Below are 26,482 nucleotides of genomic sequence, written 5' to 3' on the forward strand. Positions count from 1 at the left end.
ATATTCTAAAATAGTGCACGGTCACTTTGAAATAGTAAATGTAGTAAAATTACTTGCAAAAGTGCTTTTTGCGATTATCACTATGGCGTTGCGACACTCAATGACAGGTGCTAGTTAGCCATAGCTGAAGGAACACGTCTTGCAGAAATGCGCTTGCCTTCAAATTAAAAACTAACACGCGTACTACATCAAATCATGCACACGTTTATCAATGTATTCTGGATCTCTCATAAAATATGTTTTTCTTAACTGTCTTAACTAATTTTACGGTGCTTCACTCATTAAATAAGACATCAAGTAAATATTTAAAAACCTTACTGTGAAAAACTAACGGACCTATTTACGCCACAAAAGTCCCCCCAATGAAACTTGCTTAATAATATCCGAGATAACAACAATATATTTTTGACGTTCTATTAAAAGTAATCCGTTATTTTTTATTATTACGGTGTCGTTTATTTACAAGTTGCAATTATGTGGGTGTTTGGTTACGGATCGCTCATTTGGAAGGTGGACTTTCCCTACGAAGAGAAGCGGATTGGTTATATTAAAGGCTTCTGCAGGCGATTCTGGCAAGGTAGTACAGACCACCGAGGAGTACCGGGCAAAGTAAGTCAGATCGTGGTTTAAAAATAACTAAATAAATACGTCAACAATTAATTTCTTAGAATCAACCTTCATCATACTGTAATTAACAACAAAAATTCAATAATTAACTCGATCACTTTCCCCCTACAGCCAGGCCGTGTGGTTACACTTGTGGAAGACCCTGAAGTAAGTAAACATCTAATGAGAACTACTTATGTGCAGAAATACTGTAAATACAATCAAAAATGGTTGTTTGTCTCCTACTGACCTGTGATTGGCTGGCCACCAATTCAGGGTGTCCCCCACCTCTGGGCCAAAGTCAGCTGGGATGGGCTCCAGCACCCCCTGCGACCTGCAATGAGATGAGAAGCTATAATAATAGAAATAGTAATGATGATATATCTTATGATAAGTACAATGATTAGAATGTGAAAAAACTGGAAAAAGGGTGTCATAGGTCACTATACGAACCAAACCTGTGGTGCAAGATGAAGTAGCCCCTCCCAAAAACTAAATATTTGCTGCCAACTTTCCCCATGCAAACAAATATAAAAGGCGTCAAATCCTAGCCAATGATTTAATAGACGTCCACATAGTCGGCATATCTTTTCCATGCCATTCACTCCTTTTTATGACACCTGCTGGACCTCCCTTCACCTCTACTATCATAACAGATGAAGATTAATGAAACAACGCCTCATTATCCAGCCGTAAAACGCCAATTAGCAGCTGATGATAATAACTTTTACTACCTTGTACGCTGTCACCATATGACTGCGTTTTGCCACGGTGACGGCATACAAAAGAGTCCCGTTGTCGTGAGCAAGCAAGGTCACAAAGCTCACACTAAAAGAAAAAGGGAGGATGACATCTTGTTTGTGACCTTGGATGGGAGATAATCGTCTGGGGAGCCGATAACACATAGAAAATCTGCATTAAATAGGTTAGTGATACATATCTGACAATATTACCGTGGGATTTAGCATCGTTTTTTTTGCTTCGGCACATGGCCTCAGAAAAAGTACTGTTATGTTACCATAGAAAATCATTTTTTTTAAAGGGATAATATAATATGACTGTTTCAAATTTCTGTATTCCATCAGGGTTGTGTTTGGGGCGTGGCCTACAAGCTCCCCACAGGCCGCGAACAAGAGGTCAAGGGTCAACTAGACTACCGGGAAAAAGGCGGCTACCGCGCCATGGCCGTGGCCTTCTACCCGCGGCCACCTCTGTCCCCGCCCCCTAGTCAGACCCTGCTTTACATTGGCTCACGGGATAACCCCAACTACCTTGGCCCCGCCCCTTTGGAGGACATAGCCAACCAGATTGTGCGCTCTACAGGTCCCAGCGGGCAGAACAGCGAGTATCTTTTTGAACTAGCCCATGCCGTTAGGAGCATTCTGCCCGAGGATAACGACACGCACTTGTTTGGTCTGGAGATGCTGGTGCGTGAAAAAATTCAAAGCTTGTAGCCCTATTCCCATGTCTAAGTCTTAGATTTGCTCATCAGTCTCAGGGTTTGTTTTTTCACACAAGAATGAAAAGCTCAAGGCAAATGCGCTACCTTCCGCTTGAACGTGTTCTGGTGCAAAGAGTGGCACGCTACGCTTCCAGTGAAGAGGTGTCACGAAACCACTTGATGCCATCACTCTAGTAGAGCAAAACATGGATGCCTGAAGCCAAATGAACCTACCAAGGGGAAGTGACTGTTTTGGAAAGCATGAAACGTTGCAGGATGACTTGTCAAACAAGAAATGAAGGATTCTATGCAGGTTTTAAACCACAAGTCACTTAAATCTTCACGTATAGTTAGGTTTGTTACAGCTTGTTGAGTTAGCTTACATCCTTTTTTTGTAAATGTAACATCATGTGCATGTTTAAAAAACAAATAAAGTTGGGAAAGATATGACTTACCTGAATTCAGGTTTGAAACTGACGATCCTTTTGTCATATAACTGGTGGGCTGCTCACAACGTCCAATTAATATACTAGTACATCTCTGCGGAAGAGCCATTTATTAAATAGTATAGAATTATTACATACATGTATAGGTTAACAGACTTAAATATATGAATTGAAAATAGTAATAACAGAAATACATATATATATATATATATATATAAGTATGTATAAGTGTACATATACTACATATACATACATGTACATATATACATACATACATATACCTACATGCGTACATACATATACACATACATACATATATACATATAAATACATACTTTAACATACGTATACGCAATTATTGCATCTTTCCTTATCGCAAAAGCACTTCTTCGCAAGATTTTCCCACTATTAATTATTTTTTTAAAAACGCTGAAACTAAGTACTAGGACTCACCACTGAAGAAAAAAACAATTATAATAGGGGTGACCCTACTTCAGTTTTTCGATTATCTGTCTGATTAACCGTTCATTAACCGTGATATTCGAGGGATTACTGTACACACATGTATGCACGCATATATGTATATAAACATACATATACATATGCATTTAAATCCTCTTGAACCCCATTTTAATGCAAAAAGTCAGCATTTGATGCAATTGACATCATTTTAGCTTGGTTATAACATTAGATACAATGTGTACATATTTACAGAGCTAAACGTTTATATTTAGCATATGCCTGATGATGCGAATCCTTGACTAGACTGCCCTGATGAATGAAAATGAGCCTCTGAAATAATTAGAAAACAATATTGACTTTTAAAAAGATAACCAAAACGGTTTCCCAGTGAGGGTTTCACCCGATTTGGCTGGGAAAGGTGAAGGTTGACTCACTGTTGTCCCTTCCAGCTTTTGTTGTTAAATGTCACATGAGCAAACAAAAAAAAAAACAAAGATGGACAAACCAAAAAGTTTGTTCCATTTTGTTTTGTTTTTTAAGCATAGTAGCACGGCGAGACCAACAAGTCTGTGAGCACCAGCAGCTGGTCATCGGTGAAACGCTGCCGATGCTCTTGCCAGTTGTCGTGGTGCGTTCGGCGAAATTCCGACAAGGTTTTTTTCACCGTCATCTTTGAAGCAACAACAAAAAATGTATAACTAGTCGAACACGCACATTAAAAGCGTAAATTTCTACCTACTTTAGTCATGTATTACTACAAATGACTTCCTAAAACCTTAACAGCAATGTTGACGAGCCCAGCCAACAAAATGATTAACATTTCCAGGACTAATCCGTCTTTTTATTTGTAAAATTTAAACATGACTTTCATTATTAGAGCTCCACATAATGCACAATTCGTATGCTTAAATAATTTCATAGAAAAGTCATTTATATTTACGTTGTCTACTGTTTTGTATTAATGCATCTGTTAAAAAAATGTATTTTATTCTATTTTTCCAGTCAGTAAATGATGTTTCGTTTAGGATTACAAGCAATAAAAAAAAGGAAATAACATTTTTTTTATGAATAGGGCCATGATTAAAATCATGAATGGTATTTTCATCATTTAAAAACAAAAAAAAAATCTATATTTTTTTTCAGCTCTACTCAGGTCTTTCTAGCAATCCCTCTAGCAACATTTCCTTTTTAAGATTAAAAACTAACGAGCCCGCTTCTCATTTATTGATGCTAAAAGGCAATGCGTCAGCCTTGGAATTAGTGTGACAGGCATGAGTGGGGGGCGGGTGGTCATGGTGTGGGGGGGGGGGGGGGGGGGTCTATCCAAGGCACAAAAAGGCAATCACAATAAGTGAACATGTACTCAAGAGTTATTAAAGAGCCATGTTCATTTGATTAAACGATCGACTGGGAACAGAGTGCCTGTAAAAACCTATTTTAATGGAGCGCCCGGTGTCTCAATTCTTGTGAATTGTTGTTTTTTTTTTTGACTTTGCGGCAGAATGAGCTGCTGAATGATCATCTCTGGCTAGCCGAGCCACACTCATCTATTATTTACATTCATTGATCACATTGTGTACGTCTGAGACCCGGGACACTATTTTCCTCTCAAGTGGCCATCCTAGTCATATCCTTCCTCCAAGTTATTATTATTTAATTTTTATTTTTAATTGTATGTACCTCGATGGGTTGTGGGTCATTGAGGTGGTCACTCAGGTCCATCAGAATTTGGGGCATCCAGGTAGGGACGTCATAAGGGCTGGAAAGGATGCATGCACTGAGGCCCAGGACTCCAGCATGGCGACGCACTAAATCTAGAACCACGTAAACAGAATGGCGGTCATTGTCATGCGTTTTTGTCATATTCTTTGTAACAGAAGGTTCTTTTTACATGTCAAATTGCAGCAGTTTGATTCAGTTCGGTCTGTGCGTTTGTGTTCATGATGACTCAAGGAGGAGATTATTATATATGCATGTATATTATATATGTGTTTTTTTGTAATATGAAATGGAAGAGGTGATTTATTTAAAGGGAAATGCTGTCGTAGGTTATTGGGAAAAAAAATGGAGGATGGCTGTGGTGTTTTTTGCATTTCTAGGTATTTTGGTAATGAGTGATGAATTTTGTTGTTGGTGCTTAGTCATTTATTTTTAAAATGATTGAATATTTTTGTGTAGTATTTTTTTTAATGTTTGGTTTCGAACTGAGAATGAATAGCTAATTGTTTGGTTTATCATTTAATTAATTTTGAGAATCATGGTGCTTTTTTAAAACTCGAATTTTGAGTATTTCTTGGTTCAGATATGATTATGTAATCTAATTCAGTGATATAATAATAATCATTTTCAATGGTTGTCTATATGTATTTAGAATTTTATGAAATTTGCATGAGATTCATTTTGAATATTTAGAATGATAGAATGATACAATTTCAATTTTTCTATGTAATGTATTTAGCAATTAAATCAAATTAGAAATTTACATAGTATTCTTTTTATATTGGTATTTTCCTAGTTATGCAAATGAACTATTACATATTTTTTTAAAGAAACTTAGCAAGGTCTTGAAAGAACATTTTTTCCAAACACAAAATCAACATATATATGCATGAGTCAAAGTATGCCCCAAAGACCAAATGTGTAGCCATTGGACCTATTAAATATAACCCAATGGTGGTTAAAAGACAAAATCCAAAAACTGTCTTCCATAAAACATTTCCACTTTTTAACATTTACTGCCCCCGACGGCAATAGCGTCATCTCATCTCCTCCCAGTCCGAAAGAAATGGACATAAATTCGCCATCTAAGGCATTGAATGTGAACGTTTGCTTATTCTGAGAAACCTGAAAGCTTATGTGTGTGTGTGAGTATTTAGTATTCGTGTACCAGTGGAAGCCAGCTCTCCTCTAGCCTTGGGAAGGCACGTGTGACTCAGCGTCTGCAGTTGAATCTGCAGACTGCGGTCCAGAGGGAAAAAGTGGCACTGCAATAAACCACTCAGGGTGGTGCCTGCCATGTCCCTCACCTACACACAAGAGAGCAACCATCACCAGACAGGTTTAGGAAGGGAAAGCTATCAACTATTCATGTTTGAAAGAAAAATACTGCAGCGTTATAGAGACTTTAGATCAGGGGTGTCAGACTCGGGTTGGTTGGTTCGTGGGCTGCTTTAACGTCAACTTGATTTCATGTGGGCTGGACCATTTTAGATATAATATTTATATATATTTTTAAATAAATTGATTAAAAGAACTGGATAAAAAACCTTGAATATTCAGTTTTCCTTTATAGATTTACAACAATGTTTATTTTAGCTTTTTTAAAATATATTTTTAGATTTTACAAAATGATTTTTGAAATGAAAACTGGTAAAATGGGTTAAAAAATTAAAATTATTGATTTAAAAGATGGAAAATCAGGAAATTTGATATATATCTATACTTTGTTTTATATATTTTTTGATTTTACAAAATGATTATGAACTAAAAACAGAAAAAATGATTAAAAAATTACAATTATTGATTTAAAAGGGGGAAAATCAGGAAATTGAATATACATCTATAATCTTCATTTTAATTTGATCCTAAAACACAAAGTCAGCACTCATCATTTACTTTCCCGGGCCACCCAAAATGATGCGGCGGGCCAGATTTGGCCCCCATGCCGCAGCTTTGATACATGTGCTTTAGATGGAGAATTCCATTGTATACCAACACGGCCTGTTGGCGACCGCCTAAAGAACAAAAGCAGCGTTTCATTTAAACTCCCAAAAAATAAAAATACATCACCTCAAGCTGCTCATCCAGCAGCAGATGCATGACCATCTTGCGGACGCGTTGCACCTCCACGGGCACGCTGAGCAATGTGAATAAGTTGGAGAAGACGGTAATCTGTAGGTAGGTCAGCACCGAGTAGCGAGCGTGCCACGACCTGCTGCCGGCCATCTGTAACGACACGCGCCATCGGTGAGCCTTTGCCGTGTTGTTAATATTTGTAGAGGATGGCGTCGTATGCTCGTGCCGACCACCTTCAAATGTCAAGGCGTGTTAACACACGTGCGAGCGTGACGAATGAGGCCGTCCTCGCCGGCTACGTGACGCATAATTCAGAAGTTTATCAGATGGAATAATGTGTTGGGCTTCATACATGATCGAATAAACTTGGGCGCTGGTGTTTGTGACTGCGTGAGAATGGAAAAGTCATTCGGAGGTCATGCAAAATTGGAGACGGGGAACGTTGAGGAGTTAACTTGCATTATTGACTGTAGTTAGATGGCGCAATGGCATTTAAGATGGCTCATTGGCCTTTTTTGAAATGCTACATAAAGAAACTTTTAACCCTAAAAACTGCACTAGATGCCCGATTTGTGAGTGGGAGGGCTCTCAATGAACCATCACTGGTAGCCTTCCGGTGCTCGGACGTTTGGACTCTGGTCTTTTTGGTCGCCGGTCTTTTGGTCCCTTTTGGTCGCTGGTCAAATGTACTTAGATATTTAACAGTATTTAGATATTAAACTCTCTCTCTTAGATATTAAACAGCATTTAGATATTAAACTCTCTCTCTTAGATATTAAACAGTATGTAGATATTAAACTCTCTCTCTTAGATATTAAACTCTCTCTTAAATATTAAACAGTATTTAGATATTATACTCTCTCTCTTAGATTTTAAACAGTGTTTAGATATTAAACTCTCTCTCTTAAATATTAAACAGTATTTAGATATTATACTCTCTCTCTTAGATTTTAAACAGTATTTAGATATTAAATTCTCTCTCTTAGATATAAAGGGACCAAAAGAGCGGCAACCAAAAGACCAGCGACCAAACGCCCGGTCACGATAGCCTCCCCAGTCAGAATGACTCCTGAAGACATCTATCGCCTTCCGTGAAATGAATTCAAAATGGTTTTGATTCATAAAGACTGACCTGAATGATACAATCATACAAAAAAAAAACCCAAGAACTTTTTTTTGTGTGAGTGTGTGAGTGGGTGACCTCTTCCAGAGCAGCCAAGACGAGGGGGATGTGTCGGGGGTAGAGCAGGCCCTGGGACATCAGCGAGAGGCATGTGCGAGCGTCCTGTTTCATCTCATCATAACTCTCATCAATCTCCACCGGGGCGATCTGCTGGGAGAGGGAGACGGGGGGCGACGGGGGTGAGAGAGACAGAGAGACGGAGAACGTGAGAGAGAGGTGGAGAAAGGTAGGGCGACAGCAGCCAAGCAGCGTTGTGAGTAAATGAAGAGAGAAATGGAGTCTAATGGCCAAGTAAGATGGAGTGGGTAATAACGTTGCACTGGGACTGAGTGTGTGTGTGTGTGTGTGTGTGTGTGCTTGCCTTGAAGAGTAAAGGTAGGAGTTGAAGTTGCTGCTGAACAGGCGTGGTGAATGTTCGCCCAGCGCTGGCCAGCAGCCATTTTAAGACTGTTAAAGAAAAAAAAAAGAAAAGACAGAGGGAGAGAAATGCAGACACAATGAAAAGCTATTCCATCAAATGCAGCTGCCAGGGTGACCTCACAGTGACGCCTTCACTATCGTGCGGCATTTGTCATCGTTTTACGGCGTGCCAATTGAGTTAATGCTGGTCAATATACATTTATTTGGTTCAAATAGGAGATAGGATTGTCTAATTAATTTAGGATTTGCTACATACTCATTTTTTTAACATTTTGTAATAAAATTTGGAGAATTTTACATTCAGGTTTTATCATTGCCATACTTATTTTTTTAAATGTCTTTTTCAAAACAATACATTGAAGACATATTGCTCATCTTCCAGTGCTATAGACCGCAATGACAGCCAATTATGTCATGCCACTTCATTAACTCACAACCTAATCCAGATAAAATTGAGACAATTGGACAAAAGGGAAGCAAAGCAGACCTCCCTTTAATGTAGGCTATCTTTGCAGTGAGCATGATTAATACATTCTAATGCACACTGCAGCACTTGGCAACCAGACACAGAGGCTAAAATTAGACCTGTGACATCTTGTAAGCTCCCCACCTGACTGGCTTTTAAAGCCTTCTCAAACTAAACTCAATTTCTCCTTCCGCCTGGCAAGACCTAACAAAAAAAAAAAAAAAAAGTCCGTCTGACCCGTCTTGAGCAGCTTGACGGCCTGCGTGCGTTCGTCGGAGGTCTCGGGGGCGTTTTCCTCCCGCACGTGATTGTGGATCTCCGCCTCGGACGTGAGGGGCTTCAGCCGCTCCAGTACCCGGGTGACGAAGTCGGCCACGTGGGGTGAGGAGGTGGGCTGAGTGTGGGGCAGGGCCACGTCCATCATGAAGATGTAGGTCAGGACACTGGAGGGGGAGAAGAAGGGGGAAAAAGAATGCTAGTTCGGTCAGAAGGGGGATTAAAGATTGAGCCGCGGTAAGGTAAGACGTCGGCCTTCGTCGGTACCTGCCGATGCGCTCGCGTACGTTCTTGTACACGTGTGTGAGTTTGGGTTCCAGGTGAGCTAAGAGCCGGTGTAGGAGTTCGGATACTCGCCACTGCTGCTGGGCCAGGCCGCCCTGGAGTACGTACAGCAAACTGGAGGTGCAAAAAATGAGGTTATAAAATGTAAAAGATACTCCAAAGCGCAGAGTTGATGCCATGTCAATACCTGGCATCTCGGAATGAGCTGCCCTCGCCGATGAAGGGTTTCTCCATCAGCAACTCAAAGAGCCAGTGGAGTTTTCTGGGATCGCGGCCCTCCTATTGGACAAAACAAACGGGTTTTGATTCTCATCCTCTTGCTACTGTTACAATGAAATTTCCTAAATACAGGATGAATAAAGTTATCCAATTCAATCCAAAACCTTGACGGCTTTGAGCCAATTGCTGCTACCGTTATGCAAGTGTCACTAATAAATCGTCAATTCAAATGTCATATAATTCTTACCCTGCGATAAAAGTGTCAAATTCGAGCCTGCAAAAGCATTGAGTGTGACATGCAATGATTTAAATTACTCACTTAAATGAATTTAAGAAAAAAATCTGGAGTCTCTCATCATTAAAGCAATTGGAGAATACTGAACTTCTTAAAAAATGTTTCAATATATTTGTATGAATAAAAAAAGCAATATTACGATTACTATTTCCTTCCTTTTTTAAATGCTTCTGTTTTTAAACCAACTGATTTACTGCCATTGACTGCAATACATTTACAATCCATTTGGACTCCAATCAAATCAATTACTGCCACACTTTTTTCAGTTATAACATTTTGAACATCCCTTACTGTCATTGGCACAGAAATATTTGTAAAAAAATAATTTGCTGCCCTCACAATTAAAATACACTGTACATCTGTCACACTCAATGGCACCAAAACATAAACACTGAATAAAAACACCAAGTTATGTTGACATCTTCAGTCCAAAATATCATCTTCAATGGCGGGCAATGAGTTCAATGTGCCCTTCAAGTGGGTTAAAAAATGCTTCCATTTTTAGTGTAAAATGGTTCAATAAACATAAAAATGAATGTAATTACATTTCAGATAACATCCGTATCCCTCTCCATCTTTGTCGCTTCACCACAAACAGCGTCAATTTCCAATTAGACCGCATGGATTTCTCTTGATGGCATTTTTCACGATGAAATCAAATTAAGAAATATGCCTATTTTTTTAAGAGTTGTGTGGTTGCAAACTTACACATGCAGTAGCGATGCAAGTTCCCCAATCAGTGAAGGTTTCCACTGTCACGTTTGTCAACGCCATCTTGATCAGTGGAGACAAAAAATGCCATAACTTGTCCACCTATACAAAAAAATAATAATAATCATGTTAACTTTTCGTTATTTTGGAGGCTTTTGAATACACAAGCACAAAAAACTCCACTTTTTTCCCTTACCTTGCTGAAACTCCATAATTTGCTTCCCCGGATGAGCCCGGCAGCAATCTCGCAAACGCAACGCTGCGAGCTTTCGTGCGGATCGGCGGCTAACTGCTCCAAGTGCGGACCCAAGACGGGCAGAAAAACGTCGCCATAGTTGCGAAACAAGCCCTGCCAGTTCCAAAAATATATATATCCAGTCATGTTTGAGCTTATGAGAGGTCAGGCCGATTGTTCTTACCTTGAAGAGACAGAAGCGCCGGGGGTTGAAACTGTCTTTTCCTTTGCGTTCTTCCAAAGAGAGGAACTCCATGAGTTGCTCAACAAATTCCGGGTCAGAGAAATATTCAAAGATGATCTTTTCTGACTATAAAACAAATGAAGTAGAGAGTCATTTCTTATGCTTTGTATGTAGAAGGCTGCGAGTGTGTGCAAACCTCACTCATCTCCTCATATGGCAGATCATCTTTCAGCTTTTGCAAAGGAGCGTAGATCATCAGTTCTCTAAATAAAAGGACATAAAAAGAAATGCTATTGTGCTGGAAAGTCTGAAGATTAATATTATTGAGAAAAAAAGCTCTATTTCAGTGGCTGAAAGTTGAGATTATGTATTAGTTTATGTTCAAGCTAACTCAAGAACGGAAAAAGGGGATTTTTTTTGAATATGAAATATATGGAAAAAAAAGGATTTAATTTAGAGATGATGAAGTCAAGAAGGAAGAAAATTTTCTTTAACCTGATAATGGATTAGCCTATTATTATTATTATTATTTTTTTTGCAGAGTAGGTGGTGGTATACAATAAAAAGTTGTTAATTTGCTGTCCACTCAAAATAGTTTGGACATCTACCACCAATGGCAGCCTATAATTTCAATGAGTCCCCTATAAAGCCCTGAAAACTGACAAGGAAATAATAAACCATATGTCCAAAAAAAAATATCTTAATCCTCCACTTTATAGAGCCTATTGGTATTACACAATTTCCTACTAATAGTATTTTAATATACATATTTTTACTCCATCATTGTAAAAGAGCGGACGGCCTTTTTACATCCCTTGTTAAGATTGAAGCACAACGGGAGGGAAAAAAGGTACAGGGCATTATCCTGTCTCAGGATAAAGCGCGAGGATGAATGAATGAAAAAGTCCATTCGTCAGCAAGTTACGAACGTATAGGGAACTGGAAGTAACGCCCCCCCGACCCCTCCATCCTTATCTGGGCCAGGCTGTAATTCATCCAGTCAGGTTTATAATATCTAGGCCGGGCCATGCGGCTGCTCCACCTCGTTAGTTTTCCGTCGCCGTTAAAAAGACATAAAAGCGACCCATCCCTCCCCTCCCTCGTCTCCCCCCTTAAACCCCCATCAGACTTCCACTCAACGCAACAGTTTCCTCCTCACCTCGGCAACGAGTAGTAGCCCACGTGTGTTTTCTCCACGTGCAGTTGCGAGTCCCACGCCGCTTCGCTGAGGGGTCGATCGCTGCTGCTGTATTGCAACCAGCAGTTGGCCCTCCGATCCCCGACCCACACGCCTTCCGGGTCCGCCACGCCACCTTTTTACACACATGACATTCACTCACATAAATTCTGAAGTCATATAAAAACAATAGTACTTTATAATACTCACTAATGTCCGACAACTTGACTGCAACTTTCCTTCGTGGTCTTTTGAGCTGTTTCAGGATAGCGGCCATTGCTGATATTGCCACCTAAAGGAGACCCAAGATAATATTGTACATCAGATAAAATACTTTACAGTGAACTTCCTATATTAAATGTGTCAAAGTGGCGGCCCAGGGGCCAAATCTGGCCCACCGCATCATTTTGTGTGGTCCGGGAAAGTAAATCATGAGTGCTGACTTTCTGTTTTAGGATCAAATTAAAATGAAGAGTATATATGTATATTAAATTTCCTAACTTACCCCCCTTTTTAAATCAATAATTGTAATTTTTTATTCAATTTTTCTGTGTTTTTAGTTCAAAAATCATTTTGTAAAATCAAAAAATATATATAAAAAAAGCTAAAATAAACATTGTTTTACATCTATAAAAAAACTGAATATTCAGGGCTTTTAATCCAGTTCTTTTAATCCATTTATATAAAATAAATTCTAAATATTATATCTAAAATGGCTGTGAACCAACCCGAGTTTGACACCCTTCCCCTACTCCCAGGTCACTAATAATCAATATTGATTACAGCATAATGTACATTTAGTACATTTTTAAAATAGTGCAAACTAGTGACTGGTATTTCCAAAAGCTTACTATTGCCAAATACAGGGTTATGCTTTCAAAGCCTTGGCAACCCACTTCGATTTTCTTGGTGAAACCGTTTAACATATTGTCTAAGTGACACTAAACAAGGCCTGCCAAGTCAATATACTCATTAAATCGTACTGCCAATACAAGGGTCTCATATTGTGTATTTTAAGATAGTACTAAAACAAAGTGCCACTTTCCAAATGTTTACACTTCATTTTTTCTTCACAAAATGTTCTTGCCAAGTCATTACAAAAAAGGGGCAAACCTTTCGTATGCTTATGGAGTCATGAATGAGGCTTTGTGTAAAGTAGAGGATGGCATCTGGCGGTAGTGGGTGATCGTCCCTAAGCAGGAGTGACAATAAATCTGCAGCCGTGTGTTCAAATTTCCAAGGCCTAGACCACAAAAAAAGTTGGTGTTGAAGTAAATTCTACTAGATAGAAATATTATAATGTAGTACTCAATAAAAGAGGTCCTTTTAGCATTTACTATTTGCCAATACTCACAGCTCTCTGTCTTCAAGACAGTCCAACAGGTCGTTAACCAGCTTCTCATATTTCCTGAACAAGCAAAAACATTTTGTCCGCTAGGCATTTTTTTACATTAAAATGACGGATGAGGTGAGGCCTTTTGCGAGTGTGTATCTCTTACCGTGCATTAACGACATTTCTGATTCGTTGCCGTTGAAGCCCCTCCTTTAATTCCTCGACAGAGAGGATCTGCGAAGGCGCCATTTCTTTGGCGATCTCCACGCAGCTTTCGGACACCTGAAAATGGACGCAATTTTGTATTATGTGGCATTAAATTTAGCAATTACACAGACATACACACACTTACGGTAAAAAAGATGCCAACGGTGTCGTGCTGCCTGTGAATCCGGTCGACAATGTCGTCTAACAGGTGACCCACCGAGTTCTCGTCAAGGGTCGTGGAGGGCGACAGGCCGCAACGGACCAGCGCCGGCCAAACGGCGCCCACGCAGTCCCAGTCACGAAGGCTTGCCAAGCAAACGCCACTGTGCGCTGCTTGCAAGCAGTACAGCGCCCCCTGAAGATGAGGAGATAGAAAAGAGTACCGTATTCTCAGGATTATAAGTCGCACATTTTTCACAGTTTGACTGGGCCTCCCATAAGTCCAATTACAGTAGTACTTAGACATACGTGGCTGATTCAATAATTTAAAAAAACTAACTGGGATACACTTGGTTTTGAGGCATGGAAAAGCACTAAGTTCTGACTTGAAAGCAGTGGTGGATTACATTAAAATCTTTGCATCGGTTATGGCACAAGAAGGTTTAAATTTAGGTGTAAGATTAATACTTCTTTTTAAGTATGTATATAATAAAAAAAACAATAAAAAGATGTTTTCCATTGAAATATCTTGTTTTTCGTGTTTTTTCAGAGGGTCAATTTGTCTTTAGTTACTTTCTATGGGAAAAATTGATTTGAGATATAAGTAAATTGAAATACGAGCTTGGAACGCATTAACCTTGTATCTCAAGGTATTACTGTATATGAGAATGGAGTCCTGAATGAAATTTGTATACATATTTTTGTAAACACAATTTTTCTTTGTTTTTCTTGATTACAGTTTTTATTTATTCTGGTTAACCAAGATATCATCATTTATTTCATTTACATCATTGACATTAACCTTGGGCACTAGTGTGGTAATTTGTGAGTGTTTCACCTTAAATTGTTGCTGCGTACTCGCAGATGGTTGCGGCGACAAAAGTTCCAAAACCCGGGGAATCAGATCTCGGTAGGAAAAGCTGTAGGTCGCCAGTGCGGTTGTTAGCACATTCTGGGCCCTGCTTCGGACCTTCGGGGAGATAGAAAAATTCCTTCAAATTTGGAATAAGGTTGTCGCAAAACGTGCAAAGCATCGTAATGTTGTACCTGACTGTAAGTGCTGGTCGAAAGTTGCAGGAGGTCACAAAGCAGCTCCTGGTGGACTTCTTTGTATTCGCATCCATCGACCATCAACTTCCTCATCTGTCAAGGACATATCTCAGTGATTAAATATATTTGTGTACATTTTAAATTGTAAAATATGTCAAAAACCTCATGTTGTAGTAAGACCCGGTCAATGAGCAGTGCCCGAATGTGCTGCTTCTTTCCATAAAGCTAATAACAACAACAAAAACATTTTTTTATGATTAGTTCATCATTAGAATGCATTGGTTGAAGGACAGAATTCCTCTTTATGCGCTCACCCGGTTTTCCATCGACTTCTTAACCAACGTGAAGCTTTTCCAGCGGGAGTCAAACTCTTTTTTATGCGTGCCTCGGAAAAACAGGAGGTCGCCGATGATCTGTAGGCATGTGTCGTCAAAGAATGGGTCAGGATTTTTTGCCCAGGAAGGCACTTTTCATTTAATAGGCTACAACAATGCTTTATCACTCGCTATAAAGATCAATGAAACTGCAACAGTTAAGAATTCTACTGCCTTAAAAGACAAATTTACTTGACACACAATGGGTGGGCTGGCAACAATCATTTAATGCAAGCCTATCCCATTCAAAATGGATTGGACACTTGTTGTCCTCAATGGCAATAACCAACCAAATAATACAATGAAAAATAGACAAATCACCTTTATAATAACAAAGAGTGACTTGGTGTCATCTTCTGTATGCTCCAAGATGTGATCTGATTGGGAAGAGATGGATTTTTACATTCCAGTTGTATGTAGTGAGTGTTTTTATTTTGTGGGTGTGTTCACTTACGCAGCAGCAGCCTCAATGTGCGACAGATGGACTCTCGGTAGTTCTCGCGCGAATCATCTGTCCAAACAAGGCGTGGACAAATGAGTGTTGCAAAGCCATTGACGTAATTCTAAACGTGCTTTTCTTACCATACTCCACGCCAATATACAGTTTAAACTCCCCTAGGTTGACCATGGAGGGCACTCTAAGGGGAGAGACAGAGGTTGGGAATCATAATAATAAAATCCTCTATGGATGTGTGTTTTAATATGTTTGTGTTGTAGGGACTTACAGGTCTGCAACGGGAGGTCCATCAAGAGGGGGCAGCAACCTGCCAGCCCCGAGAAGGCTGTGATGCATGATGGCAAGGCTTTGCAACAGCTCTTCCCTGTGCCCAGAACGTACAATTATTTATGGAGGCTAAATAAAGAAGTGACTTGGAAAATATCTCAAGTTAACCCATTGGTCGTCTGAGACCTCCAATTTATTTGAACTGGGAGGTGCTCACTGGAAATGAGTTAATATTGGCTGCGATTGATAGGCACAGACATATGATTGAAATTGGATTAACTCATTTGCTGAACTGGGATGGGTGGGTAGCCAATGAGTTGATTCAATTGCTGCAAATGACAGAGATAGATGTCCAAACAATTTGAAACGTGAGAGCTTGGTGGGGAATGATCGCTGATAGCCTTTCAATTCCAAATGGACTGAATTTCTATTGTTGCTAAGGGCAGTGGCGAGATAAAAAAAGGCACTCAATTTCATCTGCACACCTTTAGTCTGGCAGAAAAATTCTCACCTGCTCATTGGCTGCTCCCCAGAAATGTGGCCCCCAATTCGTTGCAGCTCAGGTTTAAGGAGGCGGGACAAAAGCAGGAAAACAAAGTTCTCCTCTTCCAGACTTGGGACGTGCCAGCACAAACCCAAGGCGGTGAGATCGCCAGGTTGACCCCAATCCTAGACAAACAAGCATTATCTTACCCTCTAAAACGGATGTCAACCTAATCCTTTTAACAAGGTCATACAGTCCACCAAATTGTATTTAAAGTCTTCCCTCCATTATCGCGACTTCACCTATTGTAAATTTACTTCTTTGTGATTTTATGCTATTAATTAATATGATAATAATTATTTTTAAATTTCATACAAATGTTAAAATCCATGCCGAAACTCAAAAGCGGAAATCACTCTTGCTACTAGGAATCAGCACTAAAAAAAAGAGTTATAATAGGGCTGACCCTAATTCACAATTTTTAGATTATCACGGACATGTCTGGTCTACATTAACCACAATATTCGAGGGATTACTGTATTCTGTTTTTTCTGAAGACCGATATTTCCTTGAAGACTCCAAAAAAAAATTGGGCCACAAGAAAATCATGCATTGGACCAAATATGCCCCTCTAGCCCATTATTAGACACCTATCTTCTAAAGGTTATTACAGTGAGAACGAATTAGTCACTCACACGTATAGGGAGGTCTTGTCGGAAGCCCCCCGCCGTGCTTCGGTACTCAGTCGGGTAGACGAGCGAGAGCGAACGTAGGGTGTGTTCTAGTAGACTCGCGGCCAAGGCGTACGCCCGTTTGCAGCGCAGGCGAACACACGTGCTGAGAACGCGCTCCAGCTCCTCGCCATACCGTAATAGCTGCTCGCCGTCCACACGGGTCACCTGAAATACAAACCAATACACGAGAGAGAGCGACGGATTAAAAAATGAAAGCAGAGCCGTAATTCACAGTGTTTGGCTGGTTCTACTCCCAAGAGTAATAAAACACAACAGAGAAAGTATCAATAAGTTCTGCTTAGCGACAAAGTGGCCCGATATTTACGAGCGTGAGGCCCGCTGCAAGAAATGCCGTGTGGTCATCACCCCCCTCCTTATTTTTGCAACCTTGTATAATATGTTGTTGTCACACCTCAGATAGAAGCTGGAGGTTCCACAGCAATTCTTTATCCAACTCTTCTTCATTGTGGAGGTCTTCATCTAAACGCAGACAAAAGATGAGATTAGAAATTTTGCTGAGGTTTCTATTTTCAGCTTCACCAGAGGCAGTTCCATTATTTTAAAATAAAGGAGACGACTGCACCTCATTAATATTGAGGAGGAATATTTTGGGTCTTTGGTGAATAATTGCAGCATTTTATCTCTTCACTGTTATGATGCAGGTTTATTAGGGCTTTTTTTTAATTATAATTTTTTTATCTACATTTTGGGGTGGCATATATTTCTTAATAACCACAGTAATTTGGCATGGTTATCATTTAGAACTAAAGAAACAAGATATCTACTCCACAGATACATTTCCAATATGTAAACTTGTTTCCAATTTAGATCCCTTCAATACATATTAAAAACAATACAAAACTTAACCTAAAAAATGACTTCTATTCTTCAGTATACGTCTGTATTCTATTCTCTGACACTGTTCTATCATTAAAAATGCACAAGGTCACATTGACTCATTTTTTTCTGTACCAAGAAAGGCAAAATGAAAAAATCTTGCAGCCGGTGCAACCTGACAGCATAATAACTATCATCATCGTATGTTTGCCAAAAGGAATACAATAATTAATTAATGGCTGCCATTGACTGAGACAAAAGTCCAATCCATTTGTGATCATTCATCTATCTTCATCAATGGCAACCAACCAGTTCAAATTCTGTATCAAATTCACAAGTGTAAAACGTAGTACTGACTTTCAGTAAGTTGGAAAATGAGGCCACAGCAGTGAGGGACAAAGAGTCGTAGCGACTCGGCAGGATGACACTGGGAAGACAAAGGCAAACAGACTCACAAAAGCACAAGCAATAAAAAAAAACCAAAAAATAAAACATCTAAAAAAAATAGCAGATAGCATATGGAAGTGAAACAACAATAAGACACAAGAAAGGTCTTAAAAATGCATTAATTATAGAGTAATATGCAATTTTGAGGAATAAAAAATGATAACTATATAGTACAAGAAACACACACAAACCTTTGCAGCCGCTCCGCACATGTCTGCCACCATACGACCTGACACGCAAGTCTCAAATATGTTGGATGTAGCAAATTTGTACACCTTCTGCAATGCCACCTAAACACAACAAAAAGAAAAGCAAAAGTGTTCACTGTATGTATTAAGCATTGCTTTACAATTCAGGTTTTTACCCCCATGTTGCAGTCCATGCTTTGCCTACATAAGAAACATTAAACCCCTAAGATAGTCACTTCTATACAGAACCATAATATGGGCAGAATTGGGATGAAAGTGCTTATTAATGGTGTAGTTAGGACAATAATTCATAGCAGGAAAGGAAACTAAAAATAGATAACATGCACATGCACTCAAATGTAAAAAAAAGAAGAAAAAAATTGAAGCTGAAGAGGTCAAGTGTCTTTTCGAAAGCTACTTTTAAGGAGTCAAAAGGTGACAGAATGAAAATCTAGCAATAAGTTATCCCATATTCTCTCAGAATGGGTTTTCCTTTGTGTAGTTTTTGTATTTGGGGACGGGCTAACAGCACAAATAAGGACTGAAATATGATTCAAAAAAATCTATATATACAAAACAGTTATCACACTTTAGTTCTTGGAACCTAATATAGTTTACCTTTAAAAAAAAGTACTAATCCCTCACAAGTGTACTTGTTGTCCGATATTTTTATATCAATATAGTATTTTTCGGCCATATCACCAAGCCCTAAGTAACACAAAAAGCATTACCATGTATATGTGTGTGGAGCACTGCGTGAGGACCGTGCTGACAGTGGACGAAAGGCCCATCTCCACCAAACTCTCCAGCTGAGTCTGAGTGTCCGTCTCAGCGTCATCTCGGGTTTGTTCAAGTGCACTGCTGTCAATCAAAGCGAAGCACCTGCACGCGCCAAGCCAATCTGATCGTACAATACACACAAACACTGTTTCCTTCAAGTGTCCGATTCAATGTTACCTGTCCAGAAACTGCAGGACAAAGTCTTCAAACTCAGCAGAAGCAAAGCACAACTCTTTTTCCACCTGAAAAACAGGGAAGGAGACGCATATTTGCTTTTTTTGCCCCTATCGGGTTAACTGATTTGCCGATTTCAAGTACCTCTGTTAGATCATCGTGTCGAGATGGTGCCGACGAACAGTCGACCAAAGGCACCAGCGTGGTAAACGTTGTGATGAACTGGAAGGTTATCTGAAAAAAATGGTTCAGCAAGGTGTAATTTAAATAGAAATATTCATTTTTTTGTGTGATATTTGAGGGATTACTGGAAATGTAGCACTCACCATGCACTTGCTGAAGTCGTTGGGATCCACGCCCGGAAGTGAGCCCATGAGCAAGGGTAAGACGTGCAAACGGCCCTCAGGGTAGAGCTCGCCGGGGGCCACCAAGCTGCGTGCCATCCCGATCATACAGCTAAGAGTGGCGGTTAGGGTGTGTGGCTCTGTCAGAGTCTCCATCGCCGCGTACGTCCTATCAAAGTGTCGGGAATTAGTTTTTAAAAAAACAATGAATTGGGCGCATTTGACTGGCACACTTACTTCTCTAGCACAGGTGGGATGGCTAATTGTGGTGTTAGTAGAGCCAGGTTTTGCAGGGCAAATGCAGCATCTGTGCTCCCGTTCTTGCTAGATAGACAAAACATAACAGAAACAGTTTTTAAACAATGTTAAAACTACATTTTTTCACATTTTTGGGGGTGGTTGGGTAGAATGTTTTAATTAAAAGCTGATTTGACATCATTTACCTGAACATGGCCAGATGGGCAGCGCCGGTGAGGCTGCGTGTGAATTCCTCCAAATCTTCATCAGTCAATCGCTGACTTTCAGGTACTAGCGTGATCCAGCCCGGGGCGGCGTGACGTTCGCGGTGCGCCCGACGCACCACGCTTGCCGGTAGACGTTGGAGTAAGCGCATGAGGCGAGACTGCACATACAAGCGGGTTCAATTTGAACGTTGTGGTGGAAAGGCATACCGCCGACAAAAGTTGTGCCCTTCATCATTGTGCGTAGAATGAGGTGTGTTCTGAATGACAGGTCGTAAATCAAAACCGGTGTTGTGCATTTGTGAGGAAGTGATGCTTACCTGCCAGCGACCGTGATTGGAGGGATGATAAAAAGAAGCAATGCTGTTAAAAAGACGGGTCAATTCCTTTTGCGCTGGGTTTCCGGGTCCACCCTGCAGACAAATAAATAAATAAATTCAGACAAAAGTCAAACATATAATGAGAACTATTATATTAAGTATTTTTTGTTGTTGTAGTAAAAAACAACATTTTAAAAAATTGGATGAATAATAAAATAGGAAATAAATGTTAAAATTACAAAAGAAACACAAAAAAATAGTCACGTCTTGTGTATATCAAGGCAATTGTCGTTTTAAAAAATAAATAAAAATAAATACAGTACATCAACATATATCACATTTCTAGATAAGATTAATTTGACTTGTGCCATTGATAGATGTCCAATCCATTTGGACTGGGCGACTGACAGCAATTTTTCTCTACCAACATCCCCAGTTAAAATATACTCGATCTCTAATGAATGAGTTTAAAAGTAGTGAAATACTAAATAATTAAATTCAAAACCAGATTATTACCAGCAAGGCGGTGATCCACAACACCAGGTGTCCAATATCATAAGTGTTTGTAAGGTAGCGAAGCGCCACCATGTGGTTAACTCCCACAGGCAGGTTCAAACTGCGTAGGATTCTTGTGAAGATCTATGGGGGGAAAAAATAATAATCTTCTTTATTGGACTATAATTGAATATGGGAAGTACATGAGTACAGCAATACTCACTGTGGGAATATAAGGCGTCCAATCCACGTAGCCAATGTTGTCGTTGGCGAGGCGAGCGAACAGGTTGACCAAGTGCTGGAGGAAAAACGCAAGGGCCGTCAATCAGTAATGTGAAATAACGTGAATGTATTTGCGTTAGAAAAATTATAGCATTATTTGTCTCACCCCTTCCCAGCTTGGTTGATTTTGCACTGACAACCAAAGATCCATCAATTCATCAAACCACAGTCTGGATGGAAAGCAGAAGAAAAAAAAAACATGACGTCAAATGGAATGGGAATTTAGAGTGAGGGGGGGGGGGACAGTAGAGTTTGACGAGTAGAAGGAAAAATAATGGGAAGCAAAGACGTTTAATCTATAGACACTGGCAGGTCATGCAATGAAAATAAAATTTTGAGGTGGTGGGAAAAGATTAAAAAGTTTGAATTGCTATTATTTGTTTTCAACAAATGTTTCCTTTTTTCCATTAAAAATATTTAAAATAATGTATCCTTTTTTAAATCAAAAACTTAGCAAAAATAAGGAGAATATTTAGTTTTTCCTCATTATTATTTTTCAAATAAAAAAACACAAGTAAATAAAAACAGGGGGATGAAGTACTATGCTATTAAGAGGTTAAAAAATGATTTGTATTTTTTTTTAGGTCAACAATATCTTGAAACAAACCATTTACTATTAAAAATGTTGTCGCTAGATTACGGCCCTCCAATGGAAACCATAACATGACTCTTGCTTTAGAATATTTCATTTAATTCCATTACTATACACAAAATAAGTGAAAATAACCTTTCACAGATAAATATAACAAGTGTAGCCAAAAGGTAAGCCAACATTCCAATTGACAGAACTCCAAATAATTCTCTATTGTACTCACTATATTGAGAAGTAGGCCTTTTACTAACAGTCTACACAAATGGCAAACAGTTTTTGTCCAAAGATAAACCACACAGACACCTGCCATTAGCAGCAAATTCTCCCTATTCTTCTCCCATCCCATTAAAACCAACTCTCTCCCTCCAAATTGTCGATCTCAGTGCGAAACAGAAAAAAACAGGAACATTAAAAGTGATGTACCGCGAGAAGACAGTTCAAGATGTGGTGCAGACAAATGTCTATCCAAAGGCCAAACGGCGCAAAGAAAGGCATTGAGTGGCTTGAGCTTTTCCAAGAAATCCAGCTGTAAGCCTAACATGACCGACGGGACTGCGATTGCTGTCGAGAATATTATTTATGGCGCAAAGGTGGTGATGGAGCCCGCGTTTTTTTTTTCGCCAGACGTTGACGCTCGCTCGGATATGTTCGGATAAGTCTTGTAAGGAAGCAATCCAACAAGCTCCGCGGGGATTAAAAAGTCTAGGTAAAAAAGTGGAATGAAACACGTCTTGTAAATTCGACAACATAGAAAAAGAGTCGTCATTCACAAGCTTGACAGATGATCGATTAGAACAAAAAATGTTCGAGGTTATAGAAAGGTGAAAACACTGCTGTGTAGGTTGGATTAGTTCTCAAGTCTTGGCACATTTTCAGCAGATTGAAACGTGCAGAATATATAGAAACAAATTTCGTTATTTGGATTACAGAGTCTTTAAATTGCTCAGCAAATTAAATTAGGTAGCGTGTTACAATTTTATAACTCAATGAACTGAAGTCAATTCTCTTAAATTGGACCATAAGATAGCCAACAAAGTGAGTAGAAGGCCGTTTTAGTTTATTTGGAACTGAACCAGGTTTTCGGACCATAATGCCATTAACGGGGATAGATGTCCAATCTAAATGGATTGAATGGGTTTCACTATTATTGGCATTATTTTGTCCGAGAACCAAATTGGTTTATTTATTTATTTTTAAAATATTTGTAGTAAATTAATGATATATTCATTTTAACAATATGAATTTTAATGTATACATTTTAGCTGAAATACCAAGGTTTGCCAATTTGCTCATCGTGTAGAACAAAATACTAAAATCTTGGCATCTTAGCTAAAATGTATACATAAAAATTCATATTTTTAAAAAGAACATCATTAATTTACTAAAGATATTAGAAAAATAATAAATATTTCTCTTCACTTCACAGATATTCACCTAAAACAAATATGCACATTATAATTAATTTTATGTTTACTGACCTCATTGATGGCTATATAAAAATCAACAAATACTAAATAATACAAAAAATATACCTATATACCATTTTGAAAATGTTCCAACTCACCGAAAACCTTGTGCGTGCTCCTCAGGGGGCATAATGGTGGGCAGGAAAAGTTCCATGGTGGCAACAGCTTTCTGCATAACAGTGTCGAACACGCACAACAGGGGACGCCACTCATCCAACATCTCCTTGGTGGAGGGGCCAGGGAAGTAACTATAATAGACATCAGAATTTAAAAACCAAAGTTGATGCAGTTAATGATAAATCAAACTTACGGTCTGCAACTTTTGACCAAAGCCTTCAGAATGTGCTCCACTGAACTTAAAGGGAAAAAAAACAAAGTCAGAGTGAGTGAAATGTTCGATTCTAGTGCGAGTGTCATGTTCTCCAACTCACTTGGGGAACCAGACGAGTCCCAGATGCTCCGTTTTGGAGTGGACCACCTTCTCATAGAGTTGGTGAAGCGGTCGCCATGGTAACTGGAGGTCATCCCTTGAGAGCAGTTCCTTTTTTCTGTTTGGGTGGGAAATTGGGGAAGGTTATTATTTCCTGCTAACATTTAAAGGGCTTGTTAACATGCATCAACTTTGAGAGGGATAATTGAAATTTGAAGTGTTAAACAATTTGAAATTCTACAAATGAAATGAAATTTTTAAACTTTTGTTCATTCAATTAACCGGGCTATTATTAAATCAATATAATTGATTTTTTTTTTTGGTAATGCTCACTTTTTAGTAAATGTGATTTGCATGTGTGGGCTTAAATATTAGGGTGAGAAATTCAATAAAAACAGAATAATAATATAAATACGAGGTAAAGACATTAAGTTTTTTGCTGATGTCAGTAATAAACATTCAAACGTTTTGAAATCCAAAATTGATGATTGAACGTCTGGCCATTTTAGCAAATGAGTTATCAATAATACAATAAAAATAAATCCAAACTAGGAATTTGTCCGTTTACCCAATTCAATGATTTCTTTTCCCCTGACACATTCCATCTATTTGCATAAAAATCTCGCAAAACCGCCTGTTCTTTTTGTCCAGCAAATACGAAGCGGACGCTCATTTAGAAGATTTAGAGAAAGAGGATGTAATAAGTCGGATAAGAGCGATGATTCAAAACAAAAGGACATCCATCTTCCGCGGCGACGCCCGTATTAAGTCGTCCACGTCTATGTTAAGGTGGAGTGATGGATGCGGCCGTCGTGGCGAAAAAGGAAAAAAAAATCAGAGACAAAGGCCCGGCCGGTGATGAATGTTGTCGGGGGACGTTGACACCCACTTGAGGAGCTGGATGAGCAGTCGGGCGTAGCTCTGCATCATGTGGGGCTCCAAGCCTGGGAGCGTGACCAACTCGTAAAGCAGCTTGATGAAAAGAACATGGTCGTCCTTGCCGAATCGCCGTCCGTAAAGCTTAAGAAATCTGTAAGGAAGTCAAAGCAGGTGAGGAGAGGTGAAGGCCACAAAGAGGTCAATACAGGACTTTCCATTACATTACAAAAACAACCTACTGGAGGAATGCTAAACACTCAATCACGACAGTACCGGTGTTCTAAGTGGTCCAATATTGTATCCCAATGATAGCGCCACAATAAGTCACATTTCTTTGTCTGATTCTGGAACTTTTATGAATAAAAAGTGGGGAAACTGCAAATCTTAGGATGCATAAAGTCTATGTGCGATTTAAATGGAGCAAACATCAGATTTTTGATGAGGATGAAAAGTGCCATATTTGTGCTTATTTCATTGTATTTCAAGTTTGTACTGTACTTAACCTCATAAATGTTTTTCTTAAACTGATACCATGCAGTTCTTTGTTGCTGATGTCAAATGTGCCAGCAGTTCTTTTCCTTATGCTTTCAAATTACTGCATGCCTTTTTTTATATTCTTATATAAGCTCTATTTCATACCGATTTCTTTTACATACATTTCCACTCAAACCCAATTTTCAGTTCTTTGCATGATTATATCTACAAGCTACCCCACATGACTGCCATTTAATCACATGACATCTACAACCCAGATACACTAATCCCTTGTTTTTTTGCGGATGTAGAGCAGACATGGCCGCCATTATCGAAAAACCAAGCACTAGGATCACCCCTATTATTACTAGTACATGTTTTCGCACCTATACTTCAATACAAGTACACAAGTACAAATATCAAGAAGAGTAATTATTAAAAATCACTGTTACAGCCATATGAAAAGACTATAATATATTAATATATAAATACGTAACCCCTAAGAAAGTATTACACTGTCAACTCTGGCTCGAAATTGTCACATGGGCACTTACGACAAGAGCTTTTTGCACCAGAAGGCGACACCAGGCCAAAGTTCCCGTAGAAGCACAGTTCTGGACAGGTTAAACTTGATGTCGGCCAAAAGTTCCGAGGCTTCCCGGTCCAAACGGTCTGCGTAAGGCAGGAGGCCATTGTAAACCAGCTCCTTCTGCGGGACCAAGACGGAAGAACCAGCAGTCAGTACACCACCCACAGTCATATCCAAATGTTGACCGTATAAAGACACACGAGTGCTGTCATGGAAGTGCTTTCCGAGATGGGACGACTTAATCCGGGGACGGGCCAAGCACACGGGGCGGAAGGCAGCTGATCGGCCCACGGGGAAAGTGTGTCACGGCTAATTGAGCCGAGTAAAGCCGACTTGTAAAGTACTGTAGTGGATACTGTACAATTAGTTCTGGCTGCCGCCATTTCCGCTACTCTCTTGGCCCTGACCCCCCTGAGTGACAGGTGCTGCGTCACCTCCTCACGTCAGCGCACACAAGG

At 39.4% G+C, this 26,482-nt stretch overlaps 3 protein-coding genes across 3 annotated transcripts in view; 1 reads left to right on the plus strand and 2 right to left on the minus strand.

The window, feature by feature from the left end:
• Positions 1-953, minus strand: part of nrxn1a (neurexin 1a) — a 65,940-nt gene extending 64,987 nt beyond the window's left edge. Inside the window, exon 1 of the mRNA XM_077738621.1 lies at positions 857-953. The gene's annotated coding sequence lies outside the window, so the exon portion shown is untranslated. The remainder of the gene's footprint in view (positions 1-856) is intronic.
• Positions 356-2,507, plus strand: chac2 (ChaC, cation transport regulator homolog 2 (E. coli)). The gene is made up of 3 exons (XM_077738648.1): positions 356-609; positions 739-774; positions 1,692-2,507. Exons 1-3 carry the CDS (start codon positions 475-477, stop codon positions 2,058-2,060), a joined length of 540 nt encoding a protein of 179 aa, XP_077594774.1. The 5' UTR covers positions 356-474; the 3' UTR covers positions 2,061-2,507.
• Positions 2,508-2,705: 198 nt separating this feature from the next.
• On the minus strand, positions 2,706-26,314 carry psme4b (proteasome activator subunit 4b). Its single transcript, XM_077739176.1, has 47 exons — positions 25,990-26,314; positions 24,972-25,112; positions 24,084-24,200; positions 23,963-24,007; positions 23,751-23,900; positions 21,701-21,764; positions 21,536-21,610; positions 21,334-21,456; positions 20,818-20,910; positions 20,480-20,658; positions 20,274-20,360; positions 20,019-20,205; positions 19,837-19,926; positions 19,696-19,760; positions 19,470-19,620; positions 18,742-18,840; positions 18,461-18,530; positions 17,679-17,746; positions 17,228-17,431; positions 16,560-16,717; positions 16,050-16,145; positions 15,907-15,962; positions 15,779-15,835; positions 15,646-15,701; positions 15,265-15,363; positions 15,113-15,175; positions 14,948-15,043; positions 14,739-14,870; positions 13,887-14,096; positions 13,701-13,816; positions 13,556-13,609; positions 13,315-13,444; positions 12,412-12,493; positions 12,184-12,337; positions 11,221-11,287; positions 11,025-11,150; positions 10,802-10,954; positions 10,603-10,707; positions 9,568-9,659; positions 9,363-9,494; positions 9,057-9,262; positions 8,295-8,380; positions 7,952-8,080; positions 6,745-6,900; positions 5,843-5,981; positions 4,636-4,769; positions 2,706-3,625 (listed from the first exon to the last, which is right to left on the minus strand). The coding sequence occupies exons 1-47, from the start codon at positions 26,193-26,195 to the stop codon at positions 3,491-3,493; spliced, it is 5,433 nt and encodes a 1,810-aa protein (XP_077595302.1). The 5' UTR covers positions 26,196-26,314; the 3' UTR covers positions 2,706-3,490.
• Between the last annotated feature and the right edge of the window lie 168 nt (positions 26,315-26,482).

Source organism: Stigmatopora nigra, chromosome 18 (assembly GCF_051989575.1).
Source record: "Stigmatopora nigra isolate UIUO_SnigA chromosome 18, RoL_Snig_1.1, whole genome shotgun sequence".
Lineage (NCBI taxonomy): Eukaryota > Metazoa > Chordata > Actinopteri > Syngnathiformes > Syngnathidae > Stigmatopora > Stigmatopora nigra.

What these genes read in the sequence shown, in the direction of transcription:
- chac2 (XM_077738648.1), top strand. Translation starts at nt 475, where the DNA reads ATGTGGGTGTTTGGTTACGGATCGCTCATTTGGAAGGTGGACTTTCCC. An exon ending in ACCGAGGAGTACCGGGCAAA is followed by an intron (nt 610 to 738) that starts GTAAGTCAGATC and finishes TTCCCCCTACAG; the next exon opens with CCAGGCCGTGTGGTTACACT. An exon ending in CACTTGTGGAAGACCCTGAA is followed by an intron (nt 775 to 1,691) that starts GTAAGTAAACAT and finishes GTATTCCATCAG; the next exon opens with GGTTGTGTTTGGGGCGTGGC.
- psme4b (XM_077739176.1), bottom strand. Translation starts at nt 26,195, where the DNA reads ATGACTGTGGGTGGTGTACTGACTGCTGGTTCTTCCGTCTTGGTCCCG. An exon ending in TGTCTTGAAGACAGAGAGCT is followed by an intron (nt 13,445 to 13,555) that starts GTGAGTATTGGC and finishes TTTGTGGTCTAG; the next exon opens with GCCTTGGAAATTTGAACACA. An exon ending in ACTCCATAAGCATACGAAAG is followed by an intron (nt 12,494 to 13,314) that starts GTTTGCCCCTTT and finishes GGTCTCCTTTAG; the next exon opens with GTGGCAATATCAGCAATGGC.